This window comes from Pezoporus wallicus, unplaced genomic scaffold (genome assembly GCF_028554395.1).
Source record: "Pezoporus wallicus isolate ANWC-B61680 ecotype Strahan unplaced genomic scaffold, APGP_CSIRO_Pwel_v1 contig_5935, whole genome shotgun sequence".
Lineage (NCBI taxonomy): Eukaryota > Metazoa > Chordata > Aves > Psittaciformes > Psittacidae > Pezoporus > Pezoporus wallicus.
This window is the reverse complement of record NW_026637215.1, coordinates 1,715,002-1,738,611: the sequence shown is the minus strand read 5'-3', so window position 1 is coordinate 1,738,611 and position 23,610 is coordinate 1,715,002. Positions and strand designations below refer to the sequence as shown.

General features: G+C 43.0%; 1 protein-coding gene across 2 annotated transcripts in view; it reads right to left on the bottom strand.

Moving 5' to 3' along the window:
• Window positions 1-23,610, bottom strand: part of VGLL4 (vestigial like family member 4) — a 75,869-nt gene that overhangs the window by 30,358 nt on the left and 21,901 nt on the right. The window contains exon 1 of one of the 2 annotated variants that reach the window (XM_057404237.1): window positions 13,321-13,620. The exons of the other annotated variant lie outside the window; for it this stretch is intronic. Coding sequence (XP_057260220.1) covers window positions 13,321-13,402 — 82 coding nt within the window. The 5' untranslated portion in view covers window positions 13,403-13,620. Of the gene's footprint in view, window positions 1-13,320; window positions 13,621-23,610 lie in introns of those variants that run through there. 2 annotated transcript variants of the gene reach the window in all.

The following is a 23,610-nucleotide window of genomic DNA, read 5'->3' as shown; positions in this document are numbered from 1 at the left end:
CTCCCAGGAAAAACATTCAGCATTGTTAAGTTCTTGAAGGAGTCCTGGTGTATCTCTACACCATGCTCCATTTACAGTAACACTGAAACTTCAGTGGCAGGTCATGTTTTCTCCTCCATGCAGCTGAACTCTAAAGGCTCTAGGCAGGTGCCTGCAGCACAGACCCATGAAGGGAGGTTAAGTCCCACCAGTCTTGGTGCCTCGAGATAAGACACTCTTCACCTCATAACCTGACTGGAATGCTGCTGGGACACACACTTGAGAAAGTGGGAAACAAACACCACAGAGGTGGTTACAGGAATTCCTAACACAGACAGTAATTCCAGGATATGTAATTAAAACTACCACCATTAAAAGTTTAAATAATTAACATAGAATTCAGCTTCCTTTCATTTATTTGCAAAACTATTATAAAGTCATTCTCTTAAATTTCTGGATTTTTAAAAGTTCCCAAATAAAAAGGGTTACTTTTATCAGTGTGATAATGTGGTTTTATTAAAAATGGAAAATCGCTATCAACAAAGAACTGTGAATGAAATATGACTGAGTCAATAGCTTGGAGATGCTGCTTTCCAGAACAATGGCGGTTTCCAGATCTAGGTGCTCCTTCTTTTGTCACCCAGCTAAATGACTGTGTTACATGAAAGCTAAACGGATCAAAGGCTTTCTGTCTTTTAGCTGAAATAGCCAAAGCTCGCAGACCTGCCATCTATTTCAAAAGTAAACCAAAGTCACAGCAAGGTCATAGCACAAAAAATTGTTAGAGTGGGTGCTTAAGCAATATTTCAACATACTAAACAATACAACCATGTATTTTCATGCAACGGCAAAGACACAAATAGGAAATTCAGTTTGTGAAAGCTCGAATTTGAGTAACTCTTCCTAAGCAGGCAGAAAGTATTTGCTACCCTCCTTCTGAGGCTTTTTTGATAGTTTCTGTCAGTGGACAGCAACGTAGATAGAAGGTGGTCTGAAACATCACCTTCTGCTCTGCCTGGATGACATTTCACAGATATGACCCTATGACATAAATTAAACTCTACTGCTCTGGGTAATCAGTGCCCCTTGTGGAAACGAGCACAGTCAGCATGTTCTAGGGCAAACATGCTTAAAACATTGATTCTGAGTTGTTCGCTTGTAACGGGGTCATAATACAATGAAATCAAATAAATTGTAGTTTCTTTCATAAGAGTTTGAAGCAAAAGGTGCTATGAAATGTTCCACTTATTTAAATTGGAGCCTATTTTTAGATATACTGAAAGCTCTTACTGTAGTTTGCTATAAACATGCTCCAAACACCTTTTCTCACATTATTCTCCTATGCTACATGTGGAAAATTTCACAACATCAAGAAAATGAGTTTTCTACAAGAACTGTGAAATCTGATATTGCACTTTCAAGCAATGTTGCTTTTATTCCCATCTTGTTTTTCCCCAAAGCTCCCGACCGGAAAGGAAGAAGGCCCTCAAGAGAGAGGATACAACTCCTATATTTTTCAAATACAAACACAAAAGCAAATATATTCAGAATGCCAGTAAAAGATGTACACACATGGGTGGCTCCCTTCGGAATGGATTTGGAATGAAGTAGGGTCACTGTTCAGAGCACTATACTGTGTGCAGGTCCTGCAAAGCTTAGTGCTCTGTTCCCTGACTGGATTCCTATTAGGAGCACACACATAGCCTCAAGATGGGAAGTTAGAAACATAACCCAAGGTCATTAACAAGCAAAAACATCTCAGCTACGGTATCTTCCCCACATGGCATATGGCCAAGCAGCAGAAACTGTGGCCACAGGGCAGGAGGAGATGGCACTGGACACAAGCCTTCGTCATCACATGCACATGGACACATGACTAGGAGCTGCTGCTGCCTTCACTGTCACCAACATGATGTCTTCCTAAACCGAGGTGAAATGAGCAAATGCCATTTGGCCTAAGGAATGCCAGAAAAACTTGAATCCCAGTTTAGGTTTTCTGCTACCTGACTGCGGCCTGTCTGAAATGGACTCACGGTACTTAAGAACACAGAGTCCCTTCAACCAAGATGGGCAGAATATTGAAGACTTTAATCCACAGAGCATCAGAACAATTCCAACCCATCTCCACAAAGAATCCATTGTAAAGAACAACATCCCTTTGTCCTTCAAAATGGGCTGCAAAATCCCTTCCACAGAGGGAAAGCAAGAGAGCAGTAACAACTGTGCAGTCAAGCACTCTGAATCCAACAGCAAACTACACGAGCCATTCAGATGAAAACAAGATAGTCTTTTGATCATGTTATTTACATAGAAAATGAGGAGGATGTGTCAGCTTGCCAACTCCTTGCGTGCAGGGTTTTACTGTAACTGATGGCAGTAGGCTGAGATATGACCCAGCCAGTGCCTCAGCCAGTAGAAGAGAATGAATTCAAGCTCATTCTAAGATCTACAAGGTTGGATGATGTAGATCCTTCAGCCCACTGGCTTTGTGTTATTCTGAGACACAACCCAAGAGCAGCCTTCAGATGTTGCTCATATGTTGCGTTTTAATAACCAAAAACTTGTAAGGGCTTCATCTTCTAGAATAGCACAGAGAACAGCGTGGCTCCTGCGATGGAGAGGAAAGGATGTCACATATAATTCGTCTAGGAGCATGGGTGCTGGTATGAGAAAATGTACATAAAAATATCACCACTGTTGCCCAAAGGATTGTCTTTCCAAAACAAACAGGTACATGCCACCACCCAGGAAAAAGAGAAAACTAACTGTGTGCCTCTGACATAGGAGTTTTTAATTCAGCGTTCGTGATGTACAATTGAGGTAGGTGATTTTCTTGGGAAAACAACTGGCTATGAAGAGATCTGCAAAAAAAATGTCAGGTAACCACAGAGTGAAAGATCTTGAAAGCCCTTGTTTCACTGTAAGATTCAGTTGGGGAAAACTTGGTACCAGAGAACATTATTAATTCCTCCTCAAGAGGACTGAAGATAATGGATTTGAGTTAATGCTCCTATCCACTCCAACAGTCAGCACTCCTATCCAGTGACTGAGATAGCCAGAGGTTGTCAGATTCAGAGAGATAAAAGGGAGCATCTAGCACCCCACGGCGCTAAGGGATAGATGGAACCATTGTCTAAGTCATAGCTGGACTGCTTATTTCGCAAGAAGGAGGTGGTTTATGGGGCCAAGTTGCAGGGTCACTTAAAATACATGTTCTGTCCAAGGGGAACAAGGCTGGAAAGCTAGAGGGAGGGATTGTGCTTGCTCCCAAGAAATGACAGGCTGCCTGGATAGCCTTTCTCACAGTTTTCTGGGCACTGAGGGCAGGTTTTCCAGAACTCCTGGAAGAGCAAGGAACAAGCAGAAATTCGTATTTTTGAACTGATCTTGACAGTCACGAGATTGGAATGGGTGAGCAGTACCAAAGGGACACTCCACTTTTCAAAGCTCTTTAATTAGGGCTTTGTCTTCCTCCCCCCTATACCAGCTAGTCTTTAGCTGAATCTCCCCTTTGATTAACTTAACCCCAGGCTCCTTGTTTGTTCATTTCTAAGCTGCAGAAGCACCTCATTCCTGACCAAACACAGAACAGGCAGGGAAGCGCGGATGGGTTGATAAAACCAAGGTAACAAAAAATGACAGTTGTATGTCTGTGACCCACCACTCACAGGATTAAATCTCTCACTATATTACTATGATACCACTCTTCAGTTAAATATCTGTTAAATCCTTCCCCATTTTACCTGAATGATGTACAAGCTCAACATTTCTGCAGATTTCTACCCCCATCACACGTTAAAGATGTTCAACCCCATAATTAGGCAGGCACTCTATTAAATACCACTGTGAAGTTTTGAATGAAAGCAAACAGTACCTCAGGGCAGTGAGATACTGTGTTAATTAAAAAGGTTTGGAAGCACTGCTTTAGGTCAGAAATGGGTTATCAGCATGCCTGAGTGACATTAGCACAGCTGGAGTGCTACTGAATTGAAGTTTCTTACCCCAGCTCATCTTCTGAAGAGAATATAAAATCGACCACCAGCATAAGTGGGCACGTTCCTTTTATGTAACTCAACAGGTCCCAGATATAAAAGAACAGACCTGCAAAGGTCCTGTGGCTCAAATAGGGGAACTTCCACCCAAAAGTCTTCCACCCTGCTATCCTTTGTAGAATCTCATTCCTTGTACCAGCTCAACAGACTCAACTACTTCCACCAAAACAGATTTCACCACCTCAACTTAGAACAGGTCCACTACAGATCAGAACTACAGTCACAACAGGTTTTAGCCCAAAAGCTCCACGGCTACTGACCAAAGAGCACCTAGGTCATGTATCCTCAGTTCAAGTGTCAGTTTTTAATCTGCTAAACTCATTAATTACAGGATATTTTGCATATCTCAAAACAAATAAGTAAAAACACTTTCTGCTCACTAACAGAGCACAGTGAGGTTTAGCAGCTACAGCAATTTATTGAAGTCAAGGCACTCTGGATGCTGCTGTCTACTTTATCCCTTACTTCTGTGAATTTAACTCATTCCAGCTCTTTTTTCCCCTCTAACATTCACTAGTGGAGGTAGGCTTCTGTGAGGACTAGGATTCTACAGAGAGAATTATATATACACACACACACACACACTTACATTACAATGAGTATTAAAATGTTTGTTGCCATACTTGCTTCTAAATGGACTCATTGAGAAACACTTGAAAACAAACAGGGTAGTGTTCAATTTACTGTACTGCAAAGAAAACCTCAGTACATCCAAAGACCAGCCAGTAAGACAAGTATCAAGTACCTCAAAGCTCCCGCTGTCGAGAAATTAGGACTTCTAAGGATTTTTAAAGGAAGATAATTTTTTTGGCAGTTGAGCCGAGTCAGATACATTGATTTTATAACATTGATAAGGAAGCTTTTTGAAACTAGCCAAGAATCTGTAACCATCCCTGCTAATGCTGGAATTCCTGGTTTTGACCCCTTTGGTAAATAGCTCAGTGCGATGCCTACAGCAAGACAAGAGTAAAGTGTTCACCTCTCCTAACTGCAGCCACTGATTTTAGAGGATTCAGCAGGAAAAGTGTGCACATCAGCAGTCTCCCAGCCGGCTCTAGGAGATTTCTTTTACAGCAACCACAGAGCAACTGCTACAGCTCTCCAAGATGCCACAGCATGAGAAGTGAAGGGTGGGGGTTAAACAAGCAGCAATGCACACCAGATGTCTGAGAAGGACATCTAAAAGATCCAGAGCACAAGGAAGCATATTAAAAAAAGAAAAAAAATCCCCTTCAATGCCATAAATATTTATACTAAATCCAAGAAACTGGCTGGGTTCAAACTTGTCCTGCATGAATCATACAGCACTTCCCTCACTCCCTCTTCATTTAACATGTTCTGTATAAAACCACCACAAAGGAGGTGCCATAGTTATGTCAACTTCTTTTTCTATATGCTAAGAGTACTTCTTGTAGAGCTCCTTTAGAACGGATTACTTTCCAAAAAACATAAACAGAACAACTAAATAGTCTTATTTGACTTGGCTAGCTCCCACATGCCATTTACTGCTCTTCCCAGATAATTCAGATTCATGGAAATAGTTTCCTTATGACTGGACAACTTTTATTTTCTTCATTTGGCCATTTCACTACAATTAGCAATGCATCACCAAGAAAACAGCTCCAACCAATTTAGCACATTGGAGCCAAGAGACAACAGTTTTCTGAATGCTTCTGCTCTGAAAGAGTCAAAAGCTGCTGATTTTACAGATATCCGAGTTTACTTTCAGAAGTGAGACATACTAAACATGAACAATAACAAAACTGTAAGTCACAATACCATCTCTAATGCCATTTGTAAAGCAAGTCAATACTCCTGCCCAAAAAGACAACAGCTATTCCAAAAGTTCCACTTAACAGCTTTGGTTTTCACTCGTCTTAAAGCAAAAGCTTGCTGGGTTACGGTTACTTGCTGTTACAGTTAAAATAAAACCTAATAAATATTTTGATATTGAGTTATATTCCCATAAAGCAGTGTCACTCCTGTCCTGGAGAAAAAACAAAAGAAAGCCTTATCTACTAAATCTCTCTCACTTCTCACTACAACCTATTTCTGCATGCGAAAGGATAAATATTAGGCCTTGCAAACCAGGGAGGTGTAACGCTCAGTGGTTTCCATGTCTCTCCTCTCCAATGGTTTTCCATGAAAAATTACTGATTTTTAAACACAACTGGTTCCAAACTTTTCACGGGAGAGCAAATATATTTCCTGGAACCTTCTAGCAAAGTTTGGAAGAACAAGAGGAAAGTTCTACACTACAATGCTTGATTCTCACAGTTGACAAGGAACACTCCAAAATGATGAGGAGTGAAAAAGAACATGTCTTAAAATAATGAAAGAGAAACTCTTGCAGTGGAGGCACATTTCTCATGAAGGCATACTTTCTTTCTTCCTCCTATGCCCCAAAAGCTCTAACATTCTACTTTATCCCAGATATTATCTACCCGCATCCACGTACACCAGTGTGGATTACCTTCTCCTTCAATGACAAAACGTGGCAGTGTCAGGTTACATTATAAGAGGGAAAAGCTGAGCTGAACCATGCACTACTATCTGTAACAAGTTCTTGTTTTTAACACTAGCAACAATAAAGCTAAAAAGTGAAGAAAACCCAAAAGTGTTACCCCGAAAGTGTTACTTTAAAAACTCTGTTACCAGCCAGCGCTGTGAAACTGAGGCAAAGGAAACATTCCACACTCCTTTCACACTTTTGTCCCCCATTCTCCTTTTACTGTTCACCTGAGATTGTCCAGACTTACATTCCTATTAAAACTAGGCACCTAAAGATCTTTGATGAAGACTCACCAACTACCTCACTGAAGTTTCTGGATGACTTATTTTCTGGCTAGAAGAAATGCTGTGGTGCTCCTAGGAACACTGTTACTTCATCCTCACTGAGGCTATGCAAGAAAAAAGCTGCTTCGAGCTCTGTCCTAACAACTAAAATGCTCCAAGTTTGCCTTACCTTCCAATTAGTGCCAAACTACTACTACTATTAAGAATAAAATTCTTCCAACTCCATCCACCCGTAACACGAGGTTTACAAGCTGACACAGATAAACCTAATTAAGAGTCCAACTGCGTGTTGGAAACCACACTTGCACTGGATGATCCATAGCCTCGCTTTCTGCCCCACCAAGGCTCCAGAAGTACATGCTGGTCCTCAGAAGCGACATGCGCCATTACATTGACTGGTGGGGACAGGCACGAGAATGCCTGCTTGCTCTTAAAGCTGTCAGATGAAGCACCAAGAGCAATTAAAACCGTGGACTGTGGCGCTCACAGCATATAGGTTACTGCACCCCCAGCCTTGGCACAGGGCTCACACACCAGCTTCTAGCAGTGCTGCAGTGCACAGCCAGTTATTCCCCAAAGCACATGGCTGTTACCAAAAGAGAAGGGAACAATGGCTCCGTGTGTCCAGCAATCGTTCCATGCTGATTTGTAAAGTAATTTTCAGGGAGATGATACAAACTGCATGATGAAGGAAAAATTGGCTGGCTTTAAGAAAGAAATTAAAACCAAAAGCACTCCTGATTCTTTAACACTGAAAAAGCATAACAGCGTTTTTGTAAACACTCCTCCAGAACCTTGTATTCATCACTACCTCATACTATTATCAGTGAAAAATTATAGGCTCTGTCCTGCTGGATTATTGTTCGTGTAAACAACTTTGCTAAATTGCTTGGCACACCGTCTGCATGCAGCATGCTAAAACTCTGGAGTCTATTCATCCCAAATCAAATATAAAGGCCCATCTGTATTAATCCTCAAGCAGAAATTAATAGACAACTATTTTCATGCAAAGTAGATATTTAAAAAAAAAAAAGGCAAGCCGAATACATATGGATGAACTTTTTCATTCATAATTTTAGATAGCACACAATGAAGACTGTTGTTTAAGCTTTATTTTTTCCCCTAACAGTTCTCCATACAATGCAGTGCATTGTTCAAACTCCGGAGCAATTTAAGCTTTTTCAATGTCTCCTAAAATCCCTGGATTTATATCCAAAGAGACCTGGCACTGTAACAAATTTGACTTGTGAGTAACAAGTTACAGCCTTTAACCAAATTGCTCATTAACAGAGAATTCAACTTACTGCTACAATCCTCACTGGTGCTGCCTCTCTTATCTATTGAAAGCTGTGGGATAACCCACTATCACATCTTGGGTTTTAATTTCCTTGTTTGAGCTCTGAGCACAAATGCTCAACTAGCAGCAAGGGTGAGGAGAGCAACAGAATTCCTGGGGGAAAAAAATGCTTAAATATGACATAAATCTATCTTGCCTTTGATGAATGAGGAAAATAAACTGAATTTTGATGTCAGTAACTAAAGAGGATATTCCCCACTTCATGCTCAGAGGAAATGAGTAAGAAAAGCCCAACTGTGAAGTTGGAGCTCTTTGTTTTTTTCCTGTAGATAAAAGACATTGAAAAAGCAAACCCCACAGAACGTTCTATAAATGGGGAACATTATGTAGGTGCAACTTCATTTACATGACTTTGAACAGAAATTTTACACTGCATTACAAGTAAGAACACGTAATTCACCATGAAGGAGATTTTTATCCCATTTATTATTCCACTGATTCTTAATAGGAGAATAGTGTTAAAGTAGATTTATATATTTAGAAACTAAACCAAACTCCGGAGCTAACAGGAGAAAGTGATGTTATAAAACCCAGAGTAAAATGTAAGGTCAGCAAAGAGAACTGGTGGAAACTATTCTTTAGAACTTCAGAAAACACATCACGTTTCATTAAAAAGCAAGTGGAGTTAACAGAATCTACTTCAGGCTCCTCGTTTGGTATCAAACATCTCAACTGGCTTTGAGGAAGACAGGCATATATTCAAACTGCCTTGCAGTGTGCTAAGGTGACATTTAGATATGCAAGCTCGGTGCTGAAGCCAACTAATGCTCCATTGTTACAGGAAGTCAGTGAAGTAATTATGTAATGCCACTGACTAATGTAAGGTGTCCTGAAAGCAAGAAGGGGTGGGTTTTCTATCAATCTGGATCCAATTTTCTTCATTAAATAAAAAAATAAGAAGAAATCCAGCCTTCTCTGTCCAGGGAACTCTCTATAACTATTTCATGTGCTCCAAGTCTCATAACAGGCCTGGGGGATTTCTTAGCATCTTATTGCATTTCTTTATACCTTTCCCAGCACAGCAGTTCAGGCCTTGAGAATGTAGTAATAACACAAAGCATTTGAAAATGGGAGCAAGAGGAAGGAAGACAGAAATCTGCTTTCCAACGTACAACCATCTGTACACTCCCTCAGATAAACAACTACTCGGAGACTGCACCTTCCCATACATATTCTATTGGAAACTAGGAGCCAAAACTTGCTAGACTGCCCCAGCACCAGGCAAAGAGCAGGATCACCTGTGATTTGTTTTGTTTAACTGAGCCCTCCTGCCATTACCTCACACACAAAGCTCTCTGAAAAAAAGAGTATTAAGCTAAAGTTAAGTGAGTTTCCATTGCAAAACAAGATGCAGATGTTCCACCTCTGAATACATGCCCGGATCAAGCACTTGTTATTCAATACGAAGCGCTGGGAATGCAGACTACAGACTGGTATAGAACGGTTCTGCTTCGTGGCCTTTGTACCTTGGTGAGGACAGCAGTCTCCCAAGAGTTTTCTGATGTCTCTGAGCTCATTAGTGAGAAAACAATAATATGAAAGCACTACTATTAAACTGGCCATTGTTGATAACTGGCAGCAAATGTTCAGTAGGAGGATATCAGATATATTCATGCTAAAAATCAACATCCAGATGACAAGTAGACAATTCTCTAATTATTTCTTCTTTTCTTTCTTACTACACTAAGTATCTTACAATAAATTGCTTGAAACAGTTGATCATGGCCAATGCAACTGTCATTTTCCCACTGGCAAAGACTGAACATTCTCATTTGAATGATTCAAATTTTTCTTTCACTGGAGAGGGAGACAAAACTCAAATGGTCTTTTTTATGCAATTTGGTAAAAAAAACAACCACCATGTTGTTAATATTTTCCTCCAAAAGTATTAATCAGACTTGAGATTATCACAGGGCATCACCAGGAGCTCAAAACTAGCAATGATATTAAGAAAACACTTCAAAAGGACACCAACTAATGGTATGAAACAAACAACTCTAAGGGAAGGAAACTGATTTAATCTGTGATTCAAAATTCTGGACACCCTTTCAGAAAGCTCTCTCATCTCTGGTTCTAACCCTTTTGCTGGCTGTGGCTCTTTATTACATGAGTGTGAAGAACTTTCCATCATATTATAGAATCACAGGAGTGCTGAGCCTAGAAGACACCTCTGGCGACCATCTTAGTCCAAACCTCCTGCTCAAAGCCAAGCTCAACTAGGACAGGTTGCTCAGGGCCATTTCCAGTCAGGTTGTGACCATCTCCAAAGGTGGAGATTCTAGAACCCCTCTAGGCAACCTGTGTGAGGGTTAGACTAACCTCACAGCATTGAGGTAACTTCACCTAAGGTTGAAGGCAAACTTCAGTTAAGGTTCCGTATTACAAGGCAGTCAGCTCCATCTGCCACATGCCATTATTTCTCAACAGCTAAGGAGAACTTCCAGATCAACTATTTCCACCACCCTCGACAAAAGGACACTCTTCTGTCCATAGGGCAGATAAACAGCACTCTGTCAATAAAGGTCCCCACAGTCAATGGAGCACGATCATGAATGACACTACTTAGAACAGAATGAAGGCACAGCTGAGGTTTCTTGCACCTACCAGTCAAGGAAGACTCACCAAGGGCTGGCATTAACCCAGTAACCTGAAGCTTACACATAACAAATTGCTATCCATAACTCTTGCTGGGCAAGAAAAAGCATGGCTTGTCATGGGACACAGATTACATTCTTCTTCTCCATGCTGAACCAAAGGGCTGCCAAATGCACATGATGGAAGAACCTTTCCACCTTCTTACATACCAATGTATCTCTTATCCATAAGCTGCAGCTATAAATCAACCGCATACAGTTCCAGTGGCTTGTGGCAGAGGTGAAAGATTAAAACCGCTAGTACACCTCCTAAACTGAGGTGCCAGTTATCTCAATAAGCAAAAGCAAATGTTTGGAGAGAAAATCTAAAGGAATAGGGAGCCCATCTCATTTACTTCTCATGGCATACAGGCCCATAATTCTTTCCTCTGAAATTTCAAACCTATTTTCTCATCATACAACGTATTTGCATCCTATCCTACATCTGCAAAAGTACTTTTCAGGAAGACATCTATTTATAAGTAGTTCAAGTATGACCTTCAATTAATTGAGTTTGAAAGGGTGCTTTGTTGTCAGGACAGTTACTACAGCAGCAGTGTCTTTGAAAAGACAAGATCCATCTCTGCTGACACAACTCACTTCTAAAATAAATACTATGGCAGAGGTATGGAAGATGTGTAGGCATCTCCAAAACACTCTTCGAGTTCAGTGCAGATGTTGCCAGTGTTTACACTTTTTAAGCCACTGGGATATAAACACCTCACTATAAACACCACTGAAGTTTTGCTTTTCTTTTCTTCATTTTGTGTGTGTTTATTTTAGTGTTAAAAATGTTAACTTCCAGAATAAGGAAAATAGCAACAGATGTTCAAGCTAAACAAAGACTGTTACAGTAGAGTGTATTCCTTAAGCTGTTCCTTTGCCTTTGAGCTATTAAAGCTAAGATCCAGTTAAGTAACAATTATTGGAAAAGCGGGTAGGGGGAAAAAGCAACTGGAAAAAACCTCCCATAAATATTAGGCATAATTATAACGAATTGAACTAATGAGCCAAAACTACAGTTTTTCTGCCTTAATCAACAAAACACTCAGGAATATGTACCATGTAAACAGAATTTTATGCAAAACTTCAAGGTTTACATCAATAGTTGTCAGCTGCTTCCAAAGAAAACACTGGTTACTGCAGAGAGCCATGAAAAAGTTAAAGGACCCTGAAAGTTGTTTTTCCTCTTCCTCTCCCCCTTTTTTAACTACTTTTCCTCTTGTAATGAAGAAAGCACAGAATAAGAAAGAGCTTGGAAATGGAACTCTATTGAATCGCAGCTCTGTATTATTCAGTACTAATGGGCAAGCTCAAGCTTTTGTAAAAGAGCTTTATTCAAGCAAATATATACATATTTGTGCAGGAAAGAAAAGGAAAAGGGAAAAAAATGGAACAGAGATGTTAACAGGGAGCCCCTGCACTTCCCAAAGGACAGCTATGTGGCCATGCTAGTTTAATGATGGAAAAGATGGTGTTTTGCGAAGCGAGGCTCAGCTCCCTGCCTTCCGGCCTAGCTCTTTCTGAAGGGTGTGAACAGATAGCTCCCAATCCTATGCACACCCCTTCTTGTTTCTTCCCTGACAACTACAGCAAGTTTGTTTTCCAGATGAACGCGGAAAATGTTCCTGCTGAATCAGAAGAAAGATTTCTGCAATGCTTGTGTGTGGCTACAGCAAAAACAGCCCTACTGCCAAGCTGAATTAGCTCAATGGTGCCTTTCTTTCCAGTCAAAGCCAAGCCATAACCACTTCTTCAAACTGCACGTAGATAAAACTCCACTCGAGTAAGAGTTTCACCCCGTTACCTCAAGCAACTTCCAAGGAGGGCTGTGAATGCTAACAAGAGGCAGAACGAACCTTAGCTGAAGACAACAGAAGTAAGATTCAGAGCGCAGGGAAGAGCAGAAAACCTGCGTTTTCCAACTAGTTGTGTAATTCTTTCCCCGGGGAGATGAGCGTGGGGCGGTTCGGGGGGGGGGGCGGAGGAGGGGCGGCCTCTCGCCGGGGCTCTGCGAGGCGTGCGGGGAAGGAGAAGCCGAACAATGGGCGGCTCTGTGCTGCCGCCGGCGCCTCGCCAGCCCCGGGCCCGGCCCGCGGGACCCGGCCGGGCCCCAGCGCCGGGCCTCGGGGCCCACCCGCCGCGGAACCGCCTCTGGCCCCAGAGCGGGCCCGGTGACGGGGATTGACGCCGGGTAACTCGCACCCGCCTGACAAAGTACTTCTGGTGCAGCTGCAGGCGCTGCCTGCCGGGGCAGCAGCGCGGCCGAACGGACCGTGTCTGCGAGAAAACGGGACCTGACAGTAAAAATGCTCTTTACGAACCCCTCCCTCCCCAAAAGAAGGCAGTTAAAAAGAACTAACCCCCCTTCTCCAAACCAAGCTTTAACAGCACAGACTGCGAGATGCCCCCGACCGCCCGCGATTCCCTTCCCAGAGCAGAAATCGCGCTTACGAACAGCACCCGCACCGACAAAAGGCGCTCCGCGGCGCGGAACCATTACCTTCGTAGCACAGAATGCCGATGTTGTTGTTCATCTTGTCCAAGTACTGGTAGTTCAACAGGTCCATCTTCATCAACAGCATTTATCGTGCTGGCAGAACGGACCAGCGCGCTCGCTGCCGCCGGAGCTCGGGGAGGGGGCGGCCGGGACGCGCCCGGCTTGCAGCAGTACCAGCGCGGGGCGCAGCCTCCCGCGGACCGGCGCCGGGGGTGGGGTGAAGGGGGAGCGCGGAGGGGTTACAGCGCACACACGGTCCCTGCCGAGCTCCGGGGCACTACCACGGTCTGCGCGCTTCCATAGGGAGCGCGGGGAGGAGAGGCCCGGGAGGACGCCGAGGACAAAGGCGCGGTCCCGCCCGCGGCCCGCCGCGCGCTGACTGCCTGCCTGCCTGCGCGGACACGCGGGCTGCGCGCACCCCGCCACGCATGCGCAGAGCGCGCCGGGCGGCTGAGGGGAGGAGAGCGGCCTGCGCGGGGCAGAGGAGCTGGGGCCCGTCGGTCGGGGTGAAATGAGCGCTGCTGCGCGTTCACTTCATTTCCTGGCGTGGCCTCAGGCGAGGCCGGTGCTGGTGCAGTGAAAATAACCGTTTTACATGGCCGGAGCAGAGCAGCAGCTCCGGTGCGACAAAGACAACTAAAGCTGGAGAAATGAGGTGTGGGGGGCATGCACTGCACACACGTAGTGCCACAGGTCAGCCAGGACACAGGCACGGTGAAGTTAGAGCCAGTTAAACATCTTGCACTTCTAACAGCTGCTGAAGCTCCAGTTTCGAAGGCACCGGTGATGGGGAGTTCCTCCCTGTGAGGGTGCTGAGGCGCTGGCACAGGGTGCCCAGAGAAGCTGTGGCTGCCCCATCCCTGGCAGTGTTCAAGGCCAGGCTGGACACAGGGGCTTGGAGCAAGCTGCTCTAGGGGTTGGAGCTGGAGGAGCTTTGAGGTCCCTTCCAACACAAACCAGGCTTTGAATGTTGCAGGAGTTGCTCCCCCCTCAGATTGGGGCTGCCCTTCTGCAGCCCAGACCTCAGCCACAGAGGCTTATCGTAAGGGGCCAGAACACCGGCACAGGTAATAAGCATGTGCTCACTCGATGGGCATCAGTTTGCATTTCCTGTGGCTGATCAGCACCTGAAGTCTGAGTTGATAATAAAAGAAAAATGAATACTAGGAAAGTTCGGTGTAAGTAAGAAAGAGCAGAAAAGAAAAAGCTAAGCTAACGGTGTCCTGATCTTCTCACTGCCTCCCTCTGCCCATTTGGCTCAGAACACATCCTGCCCTACTGGGATGAGGGGTTCTAACAGGACACACAGGAGCAAAGACTCATTGAGAACCACAAACAAACTTCCATTTCCACCCGAGAACTTCTCCCCTCTGTTAGAAAAGGAGACTATCATAGAACAGAATCACAGAATAGTTTGGGTTACATTACAGAGGCAATTTGTGAAGCAACATTTTGTCAAGACATTGAGAAGTACTGTCTGAATGCTCTGGGTATTTCAGTGGGACCAGACAACTTGCCTTACACTGATAAACAGGAATAAAAAATTCATCTCCAGGGATGATTCCCTAGAACCCGAATAAGGTTTTTCCTCGCTTGCGATACAGAAAAGTAGTCCTACCCACATGCTTCAGTTGCAGGAGAAAGCCCAACAGAGCTGAATTCAACACAGCAGGCAACAAATCCCCTGACTGGAATTCTGAGCTGCTGGGAAGATGAAGGTCAAGATGAAGGCCTTTTATTGATTGTTTATATGCAACAAGGGCACTCTCCTAATTGAAAGTGCAGTTAATCTTTTGAGACTTCAACATGGTGTAAGAACTTATGGGTTCTCTTCACTAACAGTACATTACTTGGATGGTACTTAATAAAAAGGTTGCAGTTGCTTTTCTGCCTCACAAGGATTTGTCACCACAAAAGCTGCACCACACATCTCCAGCCCAAAGGAGTGTGTGCTGTTTTGTAGGAAGGGAAATGTTCTTTATTAAGGACATTATGATTTTTAAGCAGGGGGACTAGAAGTTTTACATAGCAGATCATGTTGTGCCTACTCAAAGATATTTTATGCTAATGCTTCAGATTAAATGAGCCATTTCATAAAGGCATCAAGAGAGGCCTAAGTCCTTTAGGATATAAACTGCAACAAAAGTCCATACCTACAACATTAACAAAAGAGAGGCACGTTTCTTTCTTAAGTATGACAAAGCTTTTGGGGAAAAGTATTCCTGATACATTCAGTTTTTACTATAGAGAGCTTCCATGTAATCACTTAATACAATACATTTAATAGATGCTTGGGAAGGATAAGAAGAGCTAAGAATTTTTTTTTTCCAATTTAAAATACTTGACTTTTTTCTCCAGAAAACGCAGGTGATGAGGAAGAAATGAATATTCTAAACTTATTTAGAGCGGTGGTCTACAAGAGAGGGCTTGCACACAGTGTGTTAGCTACAGAAGGGCATTACAGTTCAAAGTCCAATGTGAATTCCCCTCTGTATTCAAAGATACATATTTCTCAGCTTGCCTGGAAAACCAAGGTTGGGGATTGCCTACAGCTCCCTGACTACTCAGTAGTGTTGGGCAGATGCTAATGAAGAAGTTAACTCTTCTTCATTACAATAGTAGACACTGGTCTACAGGTTTTTAGAAAGCAGTGATCACTTTAATATGTGAATGAATGGCTTTCAGCAGTGCAGGACACACTGATAACATTGTCAGATGTTGTGTAATGAACTTAGATGCTTCAGATTAAATAATAATAAACTGGTAGCAAACCCTGGGAACTTTATGAATTTCTAAATTAAAATATCTATACTGAAAGGCAATGCCTAGTGGAAGAACAGGGGGAGAAATCACACAAGTAATGTATCTCAAGCATTCTAAGACAACAATCTATTCATAAGAAATCATTCTTCGAAAGAAAACAGCTACATTAACCAGCAGACATTAAATACTGACTTAAATATGGGTCACCCTAAAGTACTCTGTTCTTGACAGCAAAGAATTCCCAACTGTGTGATTCAGACTGCTGTCCATCAAACACTTCACCACTGTGAGATACCATTCACTGAACTGGAAGCAATAATTGATGCATCAGCAGGTTAAATGCAATATACATAGAAAAAACAGCTATTAACATCACTCTGGGGCCTGTGTTAGCTCACTCTATTCTACATATTGATAGTTGCAAACACAGTTACATGCTGTAGTATCTCTGCTTCATATTAGCTAGAATATTTCTTACAGGATTGCACACACTTTTCTTCTGTAAGGCAGATAAATACCATTATCTATGAACAAAATGTTTGAAACACTGAACTTTTAACACAACAGCATCCCCTAGAGGTAGCTGAAAAGCCACACGTGTCCTGGATCCCTCTCGAGGTCACACTGAAGTACCTTGGATTTGATTCTCAGCATCCCATAAAGCAGATGGGATCAACCTCTTAAAGCTCTAACGCACTTTAATACAGAAAGCAAATTCAGTCTTCACACACGAATGTCTTATCACAGAAGTATTCCAAGGCAAGGAAAGCAAATGAGGAAAAAAACAACCAACCGACCAAACAAAAGGAAGTTCTAAAGGACAGGTCAATCACCACTGTCAAAACTAGGCAGCTAAATACATACTTTTGACAGGACAAAGGATAATGGGTTCAACTGTCAACAGGGGAGGTTCAGGTTAGGCCTTAGGCAGAAGCTCTTCCCTGTGAGGGTGCTGAGGTGCTGGCACAGGGTGCCCAGAGAAGCTGTGGCTGCCCCATCCCTGGCAGTGCTCAAGGCCAGGCTGTATGGGGCTTGGAGCAGCCTGCTCTAGTGGAAGGTGTCCCTACCCATGGCAGGGGTTGGAACTGGATGAGCTTTAAGGTCCCTCCAACCCAGACCACTCTGTTTTCAGCATGACACCAGTTGAGAATTGACACCATAAAAGAACAATGTTCAAGCCATTCACTTGGACACAGCTGACATTTCAACCTTGATCATCAGCAGGAGCTATTTCTACAGTGACCAATTTTGCAATGTAGAAAAAAAAATCCAAAACAGTCTTTATAGAGGTGAGACACACTCTGATGTAGAACAACATCCAGTATTGCTCAGGACAACTCAATTTTTGAATGGACAGAAATATGTGTTGCAGCTCCCGAGGTCAGAGAGGTATTTATGATACACTGCCTTTTAGCTGATACCATTCTCCAAGGATGAGGTGGAGGAATAAAGCAGGAGTACTTAGCTACAGGTTTTACTACTTTTCTTCAGCCAAAACATGAGCAAACTGTAGTTAACGGCTGCTAGGTGGCGATGTGCCTGAAGGGAAAACACTGCTGTTGGTTTTCCACACACCCAACTGCACAATTGCCACACTTAACCACCTCGGCTTTTATTACTTCAGTTAGAATACATTTCATAGCTAAAAAGTAAAGGAAAAGTCTCATTTAATCAAGATGGGGTGTTTGCTTTTAAATACGTTCAGATATAGTAAAGAATACAGTTAAAATGTATTAAATGCACAGGATGCTCAGAGGTGCATGATACGGAAAATGACATTTCTAGTTTCTTAAAAGCAGCCATCTCAAGATCTTTGATCACAAACTACCTTCTCTTTTTCACAGCCCTAGAAAACAAATCAATAAAAGCAATCCCTACCAGGAAGAACATCTCTGAATGAAAACCAGTGCATTCCTTCTTGTTTTACCAGCCCTCTATTAGACAAAGGTTTCAACAGTATGCCAGACATTATAGAACATGAACATATTTTTATTATTACCAGTGGACTTCCTTAGGCCTGATATTAAGTTGTAGCAAAAGAATTTGCATGGTCTCTTTCATTCTTGTCATACCCTAACTTAGGCAATCCTGCTTAGAAAACAGTCATATCTAGCAAGGAAATCTGTTTGTGAGTGTGCATGTGTACTTGTCTGCATCCATCATAAGCCACTGAGTCACTCAAGATACGAAGCTCTCTACTGCCTGAAGGACCGAGCCAGCAGACATCCTGCTCTCAGCGCCCTGCTGGCCTAGTAAGAATAGAACTGCCACGGAAAGAAAAAACACAGTGATGACCAAAACTATCTTGAGTTGCAAGCCTCTTAAGACTGGCTTGTCTTCACTGGGGGCTGGATGTTTTTACATGTTTAGCTGTCCTGTGGTTCTTATTCTCTATTAGTCACTTTTTTGAAGACATTTAAAAAAATGTATTTCCCTTGTGAATGTAAATACAAAATTCAGCTCACTTATTTGTAAAGATTTAGCCATTTAGAAGCAGCCCTTTCACGCCAGATCAAAAACCTCCAAGACATTTATCAATTCAAAAAGCTTTCAGTTAGTTAAAGCCTGCTCTCATCAGCAACAGCCTGCTCCCTCTGTTCTCCAGTACCGCTCCATCATACCTCCAGAAAGCTATTGTTTCCTACTCCAAAACTAAATGCACTCCTCTACTTTACCATAGACTGTTTACATGAAGGAAGTGAGGCAAGGGTAACAGGACAATAGAAACAGGAACAAAGGCAGGGACACAGACAAGCCACCACTGCAGCCTGCATTTGGTTGGTTGGGGTTTTTTTGGCAATAGCTACATTTAGCTGTCTGGGTCAAACTAAAATAGGCCAGAAGATGGTGTTTGATGGCTCTGGCAGCAGCTGCTGCCCTAGCAGGTACTTCTTGTCTCCAGAAAACAGCAGACAGCAATTTAGGAAGCAGCAGACTTTGCTTCCATCAGCTGGATCGTGCCGACCCAGGACTTGAACTACGTCCTTTGATTACCTTCTGTCCCCTCACTGTGGCACAAAGCTGTAACTCCTGGTTATTTCAAAGCTCAGAGTGTGTGTAAGATTTTTTCAATGCATGGTGAGCAGGAGCATGCTGAGTACACATTCTGCTGATCCTGTTACAGCTAAAGAACTATGCTGCAGTCACTAAGGACTGAAGGGCAGTGAAGGTGATGTACCAGGTGATCCTTCCAAGTTCTACAAGGTGAAATACAACTGAGAAGTGTTCAATGGCACCTGATTCGACTTGACTGCATTCTTTGCCTGCTTACGTGAACTGAACAGCAGGCTGGGACGATCAGGTTTACCAGGAATATTTTTCATTCCTCAGTAGTACTTTGCAGTTCACAATTCGCTGGTGTTTTCCTCTTTGTTCTCTTCAGCTGGGCTGAGAACACTTAAAAAAGGCAGTTAGAATACATAACTGATAAATCTAGTTTATCTAGGTTGAAAAATTGTTGTTTGCTAATTAAAATCTTGATAATCTTCCCTGTTACTTGCATACTAATTTAAATTTCTGAAGGATTGATGATATAATCACAAAAGTAATTTATCTCAAACTACAAAGAGTCTCAAACACAGTCAAAGCCTCTAGATGCACACAGTGAACTGTTAACTCTGCTGTGCCCTAACACTGTGTAACCAGGGCAAAGAAAAGATTTTGTATCTTTCCATTATGAGAAATAAGAAGGGAAAAAAAGTAAGAAAAGAGAGTGTATTAAAGAAATAAAGCCAATTCTAAGTCAGCTTGGTTGGTGCTCGAGCATCTAAAACACTTCTTACTTAGAGAAGTTCTGAGCCAGATCATGTTTAGAGGCTAGATTTCAGAATTACTGTGGATACCCCTCAGCTTTGGGAAGAAGCAAATCCAGTTTCAAGAAACCACTAATTACAGGGCTTCAAAATAAAGCAAAGAGCTCAATGAATGCTGAAGTCTTTGAAAAGTTTCCCCCTTCATAACTCGCTTGGCAATGCATAAAATGTACTCACAGGACCTAATTCGAGTTCCATGTCAAATGTAGGGACACCTGCTTCTGTGTGCAGAGTTGACCTTGCTTCCATAAAGACTGAGTATCATAGGCCACACAGGTGACAACCATGTAAGTGAGATAAAACCATGAATCCACACTGTCTTGCTAAGAACCACTCAGTAAAACCAAGTACAGCTTTTGTTATAGAAGAAATTAATTTTGGCTTTTAAACATTAAAGTAATTACTTATCCTCAATGGTAGGATAGAAATGTTAATAAGTACCTATTACAGCACCTGGTTTTATAACTTGCAACCTACTACTTCATTAAGTTAAAATGAAATCTCATTGAAGTCCTTTTCCAACTGAGGGTCTTATTCTCTACAATTTTAACACTATTTGACCTTAATAAATTATTTTACCACACTATAAAACCCCGCCACCCTAAACACACATTCACTTATTACCAATTGCAGTGCTCACAAAACCCCAGCCACCCACAGCACCGCACCCTTGCTCAAGATGCTGACGGGGTCTGTTGTCCCCTAAAGCCACTAGAAGAGCACAAGAGAAAAGAACCACCACATTCAACCACCAAAGCGTTGCCCTTGCGTTGCTTAAAGTAGCAGTACAAGAAGAAATGTTTTAACTGCATATCTATACACATCATATGTGTGCATGTGTGTAGTATGTGGCACGCATGTGGAATGTGAAAATGGTATTGATTCTACTAGAGGGTGTATTTACTCACTACAGAGAAAGCCTGTACAAATTCACAGCTCTCAGGGAAACAATACTGCTGCCTGCACAGGTCCGAGGGAAAACCTTTCAGAAGGGGTCAGCCCTCCCTGTTCCAAAACACAAACATCAGCTCCAAAAGTTCATGCTCTCAGGCCTTGACAAGTACTGACAGTGAATGCTGTTACAGTACTAGGAAGGTGAAACCCTACTCTTTCCCAGTGGATCAAAGTTACCATTTCCACTTCTAGGAGAACACAAGGGAAGACATTTTTCCTTCCAGAAAAGTAATTTTTAGTCCCAAAATCAAACGTATAGGCTGCTGAAAATTCTCCATGAAAACTGTTTTTCAGTGGAAGCAGCATGAGCTTTTCCTACTCTGCTACTACAAGACCAGTAATATACCATCTTCTTCCAAAGTGCTGGAAAAGAGCAGGGTCCTCCTGGGTATAACGGAGTCTACATACTCTGAGAGGGTAAAAAGGGCATTATTTTGGGACAGGTCTGGTGGCTAAAGAGGAAGGGGTCCTGATAGTCCCAGTATCTCCTTCTGATAAACACTCCATTGTAAAGGAAATCCCATTGTAAACAGGCAGATCCCAGCTCCCATGCACGGAAAAACTAAAACATGAGCTGTAGGGGGTGAGCTGAGCTAATGACACAAGTCATGTTCTTGCCAAAATTCTGTGCTTCCTGCTTCCAGAAGGCAGAGAAATTGAACCATCATATGAAAATGATTGCTCAGGCTGGGTCAGGAGAGTGAAACAAGGAATCACATCATTGGTCTGAATTGCTGATCTGTTGAAATGACGATAAATGAACAAGCAAATAGGCACAACATGTACCAACAGGCATTTAAACCATGCACGGAAGTATGGTACTCTATCCCCAAAAATCACAGGCTCAGTTTACAACCTTAATATTCAGCATAATTTAGTTTATGTCAGTGTTGGTAACTGGCCTAGAAGCACGACTCCAATAGGAGTGAGCAGCCCGGACTAAACTGCTTGGTGAGCTACATGGCACCCAAAGCGCACGCATGTACCAGGCTGAATGCTGGGTTTGCTGCTATTCTTAGCTGAGCTGGGATTTGCTTTAAAGGAAGTAGCAAAAAGGTTACAAAAAAAAACAAAAAACAAAAAACCCAAAAATAAAATTAAAATATATTTAAAAAGCCAACCCCCCTGAGCTGGGGATGTTCTACTCCTTCCATTACAAGCCTGAGCTAGCTTTTTTCAGGATAAATAGCGTTACAGATGCTTTTTAGCATACAAAAATGCTTAAAGAGAGTCACAATGGTTGTAAAAATCCAACGCAAGTTAAAAAATGCCAGGAAGAAGATTTTGGGGGGTTACCCTGGTGTGCCACCCATACACAGCTGTAGTGCATGATTCTGCTTGGTTACCTTGCAGGCTAAATTCCCACAGGACCTCACCTCACTTTGGGTAAAGAAAGATTTACTGGCTCTGGTCCTGAATAATGATTAAATGGAATCATATCAAAGAGGTGGTGTAAAGATTAATTAAAGGTTTATGAAGCTTTGTGGCAATTCAGCGATAAGTGCCACATAAAAAACTACCAGGAACTGAAAAGCCCTGCCTGTTGAGCTTTGTTTGAGTAGTGGGCACACATGAAGATGAGGCTCCACACTAAGCAGTCTGGAAAAAACCCACCCAAATATCACCCAGCTCTTTCAGTAAGCATGGTCCCTCTCAGCAAGCAAGACTAATGCCTTATGTAAAAAGTGGCTTATGATAAGAACTGCTGTACACCATGGATTCTTGACAGAGAAGCCGTGTCTTCAAGAATCAAAATTCAAAGCTCTAACACAGTATTTCAGTAGGAGTTCCCTAACGGGGCGAGTCAAAAAATAACAGAGCCACCCAAGCACTATCCCCATTACGGCACAAAACTCGTACCCACACAGGTATTAACTACTGGCTGAACTACTTCTACCTGCCAAACAGGCAAAATGCTCACGAGAGCCTTCTGTGGTGTCCCCTTCTCAGCCCACAGTATTGCCCTTAGGCTGGTTTGTGACCGCTGGTGCCAGCCTCACTCCTCTCCTGTAGCTAGTACTATCACCCGAGCCTCGCACTCCCATCTTCATTTCCAGTACTCCTTTACTAGTACCTACTTGTCCCAGGCTCTTGCCCAACCAGCCCCAATTGCCATGTTCTCCTGCCAACATCCATTCCTGCCTTCCCACACACGCCCTCCGCTCAGACACCTCACCTGGGCCCGCTTCCCCCCTCTCTGCCCTGGGCTCACACCTCAGGAGGTCAGTGCTGGAGATGCGCAAGCCAGGCAGCTCCTCTTGTGCAGTGCCAGGCCCTGAGCAGGGGCTAACATTGCCATTCCTCTTCTGCCCTGCGCCCTGTGGCCGGGCAGCTCCTCTCACCTGCGGCATGTTCAGTGTAGGCAGAAAGATCCAGAACAGGGCCAACACCACCGAGGTGCTCATTAAACAGATTCTTACATGGGCAGGAGAAAGTGCACAGAGGTCAGACTTCAACCCCCTCTTCCAGAACAGCAGGTCACCAGAGTTAATGGGGTTTTAAATAGGGACAAAGAAATATCCAATTATTTTGTATCTTATTTTTGGAAAAAGGCAGCTCATTCTGAATGAAGTTGCAGGATATATATGAGAATGATCAGGGGACTGGAGCACCTCCCGTATGAAGACAGGCTGAGAAAGTTGGGGCTGTTCAGACCAGAGAAGAGAAGGCTGAGGGGAGACCTCATAGCAGCCTTCCAGTATCTGAAGGGGGCCTATAGGGATGCTGGGGAGGGACTCTTCATTAGGGACTGTAGTGACAGGAC